General features: G+C 31.7%; 1 protein-coding gene across 18 annotated transcripts in view; it reads left to right on the forward strand.

Annotated features, from left to right (window-relative positions):
• LOC138330122 (epidermal growth factor receptor kinase substrate 8-like) overlaps positions 1–12216 on the forward strand; it is a 68432-nt gene that overhangs the window by 44262 nt on the left and 11954 nt on the right. For all 18 annotated transcript variants that reach the window (XM_069277504.1, XM_069277498.1, XM_069277507.1 and 15 more), the window contains 2 exons: positions 247–363; positions 5819–5930. In XM_069277504.1, coding sequence (XP_069133605.1) covers positions 247–363; positions 5819–5930 — 229 coding nt within the window. The remainder of the gene's footprint in view (positions 1–246; positions 364–5818; positions 5931–12216) is intronic.

Below are 12216 nucleotides of genomic sequence, written 5' to 3' on the forward strand. Positions count from 1 at the left end.
ACTACAGATATTGGAACTAACATTTCATAAAATTATTATGCAAAGTTACCCGTATTAAGTCATAAATCAATTTGCAAGATCTCAAATTAAGAAATTTAATATATAGTTTTCATAGTAGTGAAATGGAGGCGTCAAAAGGCAAGAGGAGAGGCTCGTTTAGGGATGGGGGAGATTTAATATTGGATCAAATATGGTATAATAGTTATTAATTAATATTAAAATCATGAATTGCTTTGTTGATTAAAGGTAATTGACAGCAGTCGTAATTGGTGGAAGGTCCGGAATTACCACGGTGACCAGGGTTATGCCCCTTACACAATAATGAAAGAGTATACACCCTCCGCAAACTTCGGAGCTGACCGGGTAAGCATGCATCTGAACTTTGACCTCTAGGCCATAGGTCAGGTTCCTAAATTTCACACGTAACATGTCTGAGTTCCTAACGGTCACAGTCCCCCAGGTCACGTGACCTGTATGTAACAAAAACAAATGGCACTTGGACCATATACATGTATTTCTTCAATTCCCTGTCAAATAATGGTATTCTTTAACGAATGCTTCACCGAAATTAGTTTTAGGTGTTGTTGATCAGCCTATATAACAACTAGGTAGGGATGTGTATAATATAGAGAAATAAAATGGAAAATAAACATTATTGATAATGTTGCACAAATTTGTTGTACTCCAAGTTATTAGCCTTTCTTCTGCTATGGAACCTCTATCGCACATTTAGCAGATGTAATAACTGATTAACCAAAGGCATAAACGTAATCTAGCCGATTTTCTAGTTCTTGCACAGGCTTCAAAGCACTTAAAGTGACTATATGCTGATTATGTTATGAAAGAAAAGTCATATATAATGTTATAAACTGTAATTGTCGCCTGCAACCCAAGGGTAACACTTAGGTATCACTATGCCGCCTCGGCGTCGGCATCCAGGAAACAGTTTCCATGCGATAACTTAAGCATTTATTGTCTGCTTTCAACCAAATTTAGTATATTGCTTTATATCAATAAGATCTCGGATGAGTCTGATAATGGTCAAAATCCGTTAATATTTGCAAGAGTTATGGGACTTTAAAATTGTCAAAACAGAAAAAAACATGGTTTCTTCTCAATTACTAAAATATTTATTGTCTTGAGAACTTCACCTAATTATTAACAATATTTTCAACTGTAAATATCTATTTTTTGAGATGCTGTGCAGGCAACATATCCACTTCCGCTGAATTCTTGTTCTGCTGAAAGAAATGCAGTGCGTTGTGTTATAAACTGTGATTTTGCTGAAAGAAAATTAGCTTGCTATTTGTGTTATTTCAATGAACAAAACTGGGATTTACAAATGTTACAAAATCATACTTAAAATTGACACTTAGAATCAGCATGTTCTTTTATCTAAATAAGTGTTCATTGTTTCATTTAAAGGGATATTTTAGTGTCTTTATTAATACCCTAAAACATATCAAATTGGAAATGCGATTTTGCCTTTGTTGGATATCTTAATATCCTGAAAATGACTTCTTAATTTGATGGATAATTATTTTATTTGTTCTTTGTAAATATGTAGTATAAAGTGTGGTTACAATACCAATATCAACCAAGTTGTGACTCCTACACGTGTGTGGTATTGAGTATTTGGATTCATAGAGGTTGTAGTTTGATACTTATAGGTTTATTGCCTACATGACTTCGCCTATTGCTAGGATTTGTCTACAGAGATTGTAGAATGATAATGAATAAGAGGAACTACATGTATAGGTCCAGTGCATTACCATTAGAGAATTCACGCCCTCCCACCCCTTTACCAGCACAATGGTTGTCTCCAACCTTTTATACAGATCAGTCCATTGTGCATTGAAGGGGTGAGAACGGATGGAATTCTTAGATAAATTTACTTCTGTGTGCATTGCCAATATGATAGTATTAACCTAGACTTGGAACTATAGTAGTTGTGTCAAAGAAACCTAAAATGTTGCGCTCTAATTACTGATCATTTTAACAAGTCTGAGCTCTTCAATTCAACCCCATTAATGAATGTACATAAGAAGATAGTCACTGTGTTTATAAAATGTATTTTTAGTTTGAAAATTATTTGGAAAGCTTTTTCTCAGTTAAATATGCGTTGAGTTTAATTTGTAAGTGTTGCAATGTTTTATTTTCAACCTTTGCTTATTAAAATAGCTATGTAACAAAATTGCAAAAGTTTCTTTGCTTTTCTAGATTTGTCTGTTAGTGGTCGTATGGACTCTGATCTGTTTTAGAGTTACACATAATATCTTGATATATATAACTTATGGAAGCATTATTTTTATCGTCAAGGCAACATATTACTTGTGTTCCCTTTAGGGCGCCCGCTATAGGCAACACTAGCCCTGACCTGTACAAGGTCGTACCGACCTGCCCAACCGTAAGATCACTGTGAAAACATAGCATTTGCATAATCTCTCACCTGCCATTGCCTTTTGTAACACCTGTTGCCATGGCAACGTCCGCCCAGCCTGCTTTATATAGGAGTACAACACATCATACCTGGACTATAAAATTAATCATTCTACTGTCTAACCCATATTTTATGAAAAATATTTTTTGAAAATTCAAATTTACTTTTAGATATTTCTCTACAATATATTTTTTTCTAGAAAAGAACATTTTTGGAATTAATTCAAAGATAATTCCTAGATGTGACTCTATTCTTAATATATTGAAACTTTTGATATCAATAACAAAAAAACTTATCTTATTTAGATGAAGTTTTTTGTTTAACAATCAATTTTTGATATATATATATATTACATTTTAAGCAACATAATACCTCTTTTGGAATTATATTTTAAAAGAAATGTATGGATAGTGCATCAGTTGCTTTTTAGTTTGACTGACACTTTTCATTTTATTTGTAATAAACTGAATTCATAAAAGATATGGTTAAGACAGTGGTTTCATCATGTACTTTGACTAACCCATCCAGTTGGTATCCCAATGTGGTTTTGATTGACCAACATAGATATTTTCTACATTTTATATTTTTGTTTCATTTTCTTTCTCTTTTTTTGAAATTTGTTATTCACTCCATTTTATTGCACCATTTTCTTAGAATATCTTAACCTGTATTCAATCTTTTTGACTTATCGTCTGTCAGGAATTTATTTTTGTACTTAACTTTTCTGTATTTAGACCATCTACTGATTATTTTCCTTCACTCTATCCTTTCATCCAGATGAAAATATTTTCTTATTTCGTGTTTTTTTGTAAGTTAACAGGGGTTGGGGAGATTAAATATTGATAACAAAACGTTCCTATTAGAGAGGATATGTATAATAGGCAGATGTTTAAGAAAGGTTTTATTTGGCCTACAGGATTAATACAAAACTAGTGGTGTGATCAATTACAGCTGTCATTCATCTTTTTATAATGATTATGATTGAAGTATTGGGTAATACCAATTCTGATTGTTTATCATGCTTTGTATAATCGATTTTGATTGGTTGTCTTTTGTCTCATCGCCATGGTGATTTTCAACCCATTACAGTACCTTCTCCCCAGAACGCTACAAGTTGCTCCAAACTGATTGGTCGTCAGATTTGTTTGACTAGGGAAAAGGTAGCAAGTAGCTTATAGATGTTGGAATAGGGTTAGCTTATATATATTCAAACAATCCTATCAGTCGGTCAATGGTCAGCATTATATACAACCATTCATAGTCGGTCAGTGGTCAATCTGGACAAATTGTCATAGCTATACACACTAACAATCAGAATCAACAAAAAACAAAATAGTTTTATGGCAAAATTTGGAGATGAGAACTTTTATGTTCATTTTATGGGGATAAAATAAAGCCAAAACTTTCAGTTTGTTTTCTAATAATGTTATTCATTACATTAAAAAATTGGAAAAATTACTTTCAGTATTTTCCATTATTGCAACATTTAATTGTAACTGGAAACTGATCATTGTATAATTTTTCATTCTTTTATAAAATAATTTTTGAAATAAGATTTAGAAAAGGAACTCCTTATTTTCAATTTGACAAAAATTAAATGTACTGCCCTGCCACATATCTAAATAAAGATAAGGTATGCTATGAGAATTTTTATCCATAACTGTTTACACTAACTGCAAGGGGAATAATGGTTCAGGCACACAGGACTGTGTATCTCTTATGTAGATGATGACATGGATGTAGCTATAGGCTTACATTGATTCTTAGATTTACTAATCAGGAATAATAGCCAGGTGATATATTTACATTTAAGATTAAGAGATTAACATTATATATTAATTTTTCCTATCCAGAGTTGGTTGTCTTTTCTTTGTTATGTTGTAAGATGAACTACATGGAAATAATATTTATCCCATGATCTCGATTAACATGCATGACTTTACTAACATACGTGATCTACTGTGTAAATCTATACTTTCATACACAAAAAGAAATTTTACATATCTGTATAGATATCTGTATATATACATGTATAGTATACTCACTAACATTCTTCTGAGGAATAAGCCCATGGAATTGCTGTACTAACACATTCAATGGTAAAACATCGAGACAAAGTAGTAGTAAATTGAATATATGTACCAAAGATGCATACGCTGATTTCTTTAGAAAAAATGAGTTAACTTTGAGTGATGAACATATATTAGGTAATACCATTTGCCATAAGAAAATTTCATTTTCTTTGTTATCTGTTAAGAAAGTGTTTTTATTTTCCTTTCTTCCCCTTTGTAACGTTTATATCCATTTTTTTAAAATTTGTTTGAAGGAAACATATTTGATTTTAAAACTAGATAAGTTTTTGAATGGTGAGTGAGCGGTTTCAATTTCATCAAATCCAATTTCAAAAATGAAAATGAATTTTTGAATGGTATGTAAGTGGTTTCAATTTCATCAAATTTTATTTCAAAAATGAAAATGAATAAAGAACAGACAGTGCTATATTTAGTCCGCTAAACCTGCCTATATTATTAGGCTTTTTTTAATTTTTTTTTTTTGCCTAATGTATATATATTAGGCAAAAAAAAAAAATTAAAAAAGCCTAATAATATAGGCAGGTTTAGCGGACTAAGTAATAAAATGTACTATATGATTTAACAAAAGAAATGGTTTTTAACATATCCTTAAAGCAATAAGAAAGATTCATGTAGCATTCAGTAGTATTGAGTATAATTACAGTTATGGGTACAATTTTTGGTGGTGTTTTTATTTTGGATTTGTTCCTTTAGGGGAAAATGGTTTCTGCACCATTATTAAACCATCTCTTAGAATATAATCACTGTGATGAAATGTATCATACAAATTGAAAAATCATATTTTATTTTATTTAAAAAAAATTAGATTTTTTAACATTTGAAATTAATGTATCAGAAGATGATACAAATTAATCCTCACCCAGCACTAATGGTTTAAGGGTAAATGTATTATATATTTAGATCAGAGCATGTATGCATGACGGAAACAAAAACAGAGGTGGATGGTTACATTGCACAGACATTAGTTGTCTCGCTTTATGATGGAGTTATCTACTCCTTATACGATTTTTTTTTTTTTTTTTTTTTGTTTAAGGGTTATTTGTAACTTAAGTCTACTGGTGTCTGAAAACTGTTTTTGTAATTCATGAAATGTTGGGATGATGGATAACAATGTTTTACATGATTGGTGCATTAATACATTGAAAATGAAAGTAAAAAGTATTACTATCACATTAAGTTACAGTTTTTATCTAAAATTTTATGCTAAAATAATACTGGAAAACTTTATATAATTTTTTTGTAATTGTTATAAAACTTATTAATTTTGATGATTTTAATTTTTCAGAATGACTTCAGTAACAGACATAGCGGAGACTACAACAGCTCCATTGTACCCCGCCACAACATTCCCGCACCTCCACCGATGCCCCCAGACAATCGTATGGGAGCCCGAAGAGGTGAATCACTGCGCTACTTTTGAGCACTAGGATCAAAGTATAATGTCATAATATAAATCAGTAATTTTAAACCTGCCAGTGTTTCTACTACGGAATGCAAGCAATTTTACATGATTTCTCAGGAAGAAATTTGACAATTGTGATCTTTGATTCCCCCGAGTAAAAGGATTTCTTTAATCTCACATGGGTAATGTTTCATAATTACTTGTTTATAAATTTATTCCATTATGATTATTATGAAACTATTTAATGCAGGCACTTTATGAACAAGTAATTCGTGATTTCATTACTAATTGAAGTTTGAAGATATGGCTAAGAATTTGTTTTGATTTTCTTTGAGAAAAGTTTCTGAAACATTCTGAATAGGGAAAGTGCAACGACGTTCACAACATTCCAAATCATGTCATAATTTGTAAATATTTAAAACTTTGGTTGGTCTATTTATTATTCTAATCTTAACAAGTGAATTAGTTTTTAATCAATTTAATTTTCTTTAAAATTTCATAGAAAAGATAGATAAAGAGTCGAATAGATATAGAGATTAATTCATAAAATTAAACTAACACATCTTAAGTATTTTTAAGTTGTGCTGGTTTTCAATCTAATCAAATGTTATTTACATTAATTTAGAATACTTTATTGGAACGGCAATATTTCCATACAAAAATATAGGTTGTGGAACAATCTGTCATAAATAGCCGTTTTGTAGTTTCATTTTCCTGCCAGACAGGAATTTAGATATTCAGAGCTTTACAGATTGCAAAGAAATGAATCACGGATTAACATTCAGCTTTAGTTATTTATTTAGATTATACTCGTATTTTCCCCGTTTGAAGATATTTTTTTTTCTGGAAAGTGCTATGAAATGTGATCACATGAATTGTTTGCATATATATTGTTCATGTGTACTGTACTGCTGCAAGAACAGCAAAGGACCTATATATTGATTACATAGATATATATCTTATAAATTAACCCATATATATATAGATATATTGTATATATTGGTTATTATGGTATGGGGAACTGTACACACGCGATGTTATTGTATTTTTTTTCACCAGCCACCAGACTATTTCATTGTTTGGTATACAGGTTATATATACTGTATACATGAATGATTTTTTTCTGTATTTTTTTTTCACTTAATGTTTTCTCCCAGTCCTATTCGTCTTATTAATTAAGCTATTCCATTTGTTGTGTAAATAGAATGGTAAAGGGAGATTACTCTGTATGTACATAACATACCCCCAAGTATTAACCTGTATCAAAAAGTTAATCATATACATCACATTTATTTACGTCATATTTACATTCATTTATTATTTCGTCATTTATGTACACATGTGAACGAGTCAGACTGGTTTTATGTAAAGAGAAGCTACTATTAATGATATTTCTAGTGCGAGGAAACCTTAAAGGTTAATACAAAAAATCTTGTTAATACCATACCAATGTGTATATAATCTAATGCACAAAACATGACTTTATGGTATAAATGGAATCAGTTATTCAAATGTCCTCATCTATACATCAAGGGCTTAATTATCTCCCTTGTTGGTTAAATTATCTACTTTGTCTTAAATTTATAACCCTTGAGGTATCTTTCTGTAATTACAAAGTGAACTTGCATTCCAGACAATCTCATGTTACTTATGTATTTTGAGATGCTCTTAAATTACAGTAGTTACAAGGAGTTCAAATTAAACTGTTTCTGAAGTGACTTGAAATATTTATAACTAGAATCCTATAATCAAATGACTGACTGTGGTAATGTACTTAGCAATAATATTTCATACGTGATCTTGTATTGAAACAAACAATTCTTTACTCATTCGCCCCTAAACTTCATAATGGACTGTTCTAGTCTTTGATTAAAAAGAGCTTAAATGTGTCTTCAGGGATGAATGAGTTTAACTCTAATGAACCCAGTCCTCCATGGATGGAATGTAGCTATTGTTTTATTTAGGAAATCGAACTGATCATATACATGAAAGTCTGTGATAGCTTTATTTAGATAGGGTATTTTGCGCTTTATCAAGAAACCAAAAAAATAAGCAATAACTATAAGTAAAGCCAGTACAGTTGATAGAACAAATGTTTACATTGTTGATTGGGAGAATCTGCAACTGTTCAGGTTACATTGTTATTATCAAGCTTTATAAAGCTCTAACTAGTATGCTGTGAGAGTGGGAGAGGGGGATTCGTTAGCTATTTTTCTACAAATTAGAGTTTAGATGATATTTATCACTATTGTCAAATTATGAATATATAGATATTATATATATGAAATGATGCTGTAATATTGGTGATGTGAAATGACATAACATGTAATTCCTCAACGTCATCACTTCATTATCAATTGATGACGTCATCACTGAATGTATTTCCCGTTAGTACTTGCTACAACAGAAAACCTCATAAAAACCTTTTCACCCTTGAAATCTCTTAATGGACTGTACCAGGCTTCTAAGTAGAGTAGTCTAAATGTTGTCGTCAGAGGTGAAAGGCTTAATTGAAGTCATTGTCAACACCCCAGAATAATCAGATATCTTCCTTAGGTAGGTATGATTCTTTATCAATAGAGTAAACCTTTCTGAGAGTAGAATTAGAATCATCAAATCATTTTTGAAGTTGGTAACTAAAACATACCATGCGTTTCTGTAATTCTGGATTTTCCTGTTGTAAAGGTAAGTGCCGAGGAAGGGATGCTGGGAAGGTGTCTTTGGCTTCGTCAGATATATGTTCGTTTCGTGTTGTCTCGGATCAAGGTGTAGCAAGCTTCTGACAGAGTCGGATTGTAGCTGATTACTGCCTAGTAGAATCCTTGAAATAAAACCGAGAGCTTTCTTAATCTAAGTCATAGTAAAATAAACATTGGCACCATAAGGTCTTGCATTTCAAGACCAATCTAAAGGGTTGATTCATGCAAACTGTCTTTAGATAATTTAGCATATTTATTCAGACCTAAGTGGGTAGTGTTATGATAGCGGCATGTCCTGGTAATGGCAGAATGATCCCAGCCGTTTTCGTATCAGAAGTTAGCGAAGTTTGTGAATGTCGAGAAAGATGGTGGTCTCGCCAGTGTACACGCGGATTGATATAGTGTTGTGTAGCATGCACGTAACTAAGGTTACTACTAACTATGACTGTCTATAGTTAAAGGAACACCTGTGTTCTCCTACTCGACTAACAAAGACTTTCAGAAAATGCACAAAAAGAGTAGAACAGCACTGTTTCAATGTATACTTTCGCACCATTCTGTTGCCTTCACCATAATCAATCTTTCGGTCGTTCAAATATTCACACGTTGCTGGTTAAATCATTTTTCATTTCATTTATATTACAATTCTAATTTGATATTTTGTAATTTAATTTGTTTCACCTCAAAAGCATTTTTATGTTAACTGGATTATAAGTTTGCACTTATCATAAGACTTTATTTATTTCCAATTAATATTTACATGTACTTCTTTTACGTAAGAACGTTCAAATCCACTTTTTTGAAATTATTTTTCTTCACTAATCAATAATGTTATAATTTGATTTAAAATAATTATGTGGTTTGTTGATAACGTTTCTTTTGAATTTTGTGTATTCAATGTCAAAGTGTATCTTGTCCGCAAGTCATCTGTTCCGATGCGGGCTTTAGTTTGGATTATGGTGTATAGGCAAGCACGGAGACGGAATATATGTATACATATATATAGACATTGACTTACAGCACTACTTAGACTAACATAAAACTGTGTGACGGAAAAGACTAACAAAAAATAACAATAAAACTTTAAAATGTTTAATTACCTTGGTAATGGTGGTTTTCCAGCCGAATCTCCTGCACTGTCGCACATAAACGTCTTCTGTGAAATTGATTTCGGAAATGTTATTATCGTGTTGGGGGGGGGGGGGAACGCAATGGTAAAGTTCAAGAATCTGAAATTATTAATGATGTGAGCAGTTTGTCAACTGGTTAATTTTTCAATCTTTTTCATAGAGACGTTTACTAATTCATATTAATAAATATCCTTCTGCTTTTGGGACTTTTGTGCTTTTCTGCCTCAAGCTTATATCCTTCCATTTATGTACCCCATCTTCTCTATATCCCTAAAAAGCTGAACTTCAAGATGTATTTCTATATCCTATCTTCACGTAGTTTGTAATTTGCTTTGTTTTGCATGCTTATGTGTCAACTTTGTAAGTACGTTATTTTATAATTTTTGCCAACACCATTCGTCTCATTACAACTTGGAATGATGGAAAACCTACTTTTATGCATGTATGCAGATACGCATAATGAAATACCAGCCTTTTTATTTTCAAATATATTTCACATTGGTATTTGGGACAAAAATTTATTTCTCACCATTCTAATCCGGGTGGAATTAAAGTTTGCCTGTTCCTATTGAAACATACTTAGAAAATATGAAGCTATTGCGAATACATTACCTTGAGTTGCTAGGTAGCGCTTTCTTTATTTCATTTTGATATCTTTATGGGAAGGATGCCTTTCGTTAAGAAGCCAGACTTTACCTCCCAGCATTATCCTTTTGACGCACCTGCCTACCTTCACTTTGGCTGCTGTAATAAGGTTGTGAATAATGACTACAGATACAAGAGGGCTATATTCACATTTATATGTTCATAATATAATATGGATAACGTTTGTATTGCGTTTATCGTTAACATGAATAAATACACGTACATCATGAACAACATGTCTTTATTCTTCCTGCTTCGATTACATACAGCTGTTTGACTGACAACTGACAGACAACCAGTACTTACGAAGTTCATGTGTCTGTAGACAGTCGACTGATGACGGTTCTATACGACTTTAGATACAGACTGGAAATACGACTCTCTTATACTTGGTATTTGAGAATTGAGACGTGTGCATGCTACAGGGCAAAACAGATTGACTTTGGAATCATACTTGGTATTGCTTTGGAATAGGAATTGAGAAGCCAAAGTGACTGGATCAGCACAAGTTTGGTTGGTATGTCTGATTGGTGAATAAGCTTTGAGCTTTTTACGAGATGGTTTATTGCCGATAATGCTCGCCGGATATGGTACTGACCGCGAACATTTAATCTACGAATTAAAAAATACAGTCGATATGTTTATAACGTACACGCTTACAACGAATTCATGAACTATGTTTATAACGAACTATGCTTATAAGTAATTTTCTTGGTCCCAAAAAGTTCGTTGTGTTTTACTGTAATGGATAAAGGGTTATATAGACATATGAGATATAATTTGTGAACATGTAATTTTCGAAAAGCCTGAATCGCGAAATGTTTGATCCGCGGATATGATCGGCTATAATGTAGTGTTATAATATTATAAAACATTTTCCATGATGGTTGAGCACGATATCTACGAGAAAAAGGTAAGGGTACAGTGTGCTTGTTTTATAGAACTTGTCTGTGTTTATAATATTAAAGATGCTCCACCGCCGACAGAGCATTAACGATACTCATCATTTGAACAATGATTGGTGTAACGTCATGTATTTATATGTCTAATTAACACACAAAATACTATAAATAATTTATTTTACTTTTGGTGCATGCCAGTCAGTACTACATTCCATATAGGACATAGTGCTAAGGATTTTTTTGGGGCGCAATTTTTTTATAAATATTTCTATTTCAAAGTAAAATTAGAAGCTCAAACTTTTTAATGGCGGTAACGATGTAAAGTAAGTAACTTTTATAACTGAAGAAAAATACTGATTCGTCGGCTCCTTTTTGACAGAAAAAATATAATTTGTTAGAGGTGGAACATCTTTTAGCATTATGCTGGTATATCATGGGAAAGTGAATATGGCAAAATACATTTACCTCTACAAAGATTAAAACAGTTATAAGAAATGCCCAAAAATATTTCTGAATACCTGAATAAAGTAAATTTCGATGAGGGATCTGGGAACCATATCCCCTATGATGAAATAGGTCCTTGGGTATTAATAAACTTTATGGCCGATTTACCATATAAAAACTTGACACTCGCATTATATATTTATCTTTAATAATGCTCCACCGCTGATAAATGGTATCTTTTCTCTATGAAAAAAACCCAGAAGTAAACGGGTTTTTTTTTTTAATTTCAGTTACAAAAGTTATTTACTTTACACTACCTTTGAGAATTTTGAGCTTGTAATTTTACTTTTTTGATTCAATATTCAAAATAATTAATTGTGTCCTGTTAAATAATCCATGACACTATATCCTCTTTGGAATAAAGTATTCACCAAAAGCAAATAAGTTATTTTGTATATCGT

This window comes from Argopecten irradians, chromosome 8 (assembly GCF_041381155.1).
Source record: "Argopecten irradians isolate NY chromosome 8, Ai_NY, whole genome shotgun sequence".
Lineage (NCBI taxonomy): Eukaryota > Metazoa > Mollusca > Bivalvia > Pectinida > Pectinidae > Argopecten > Argopecten irradians.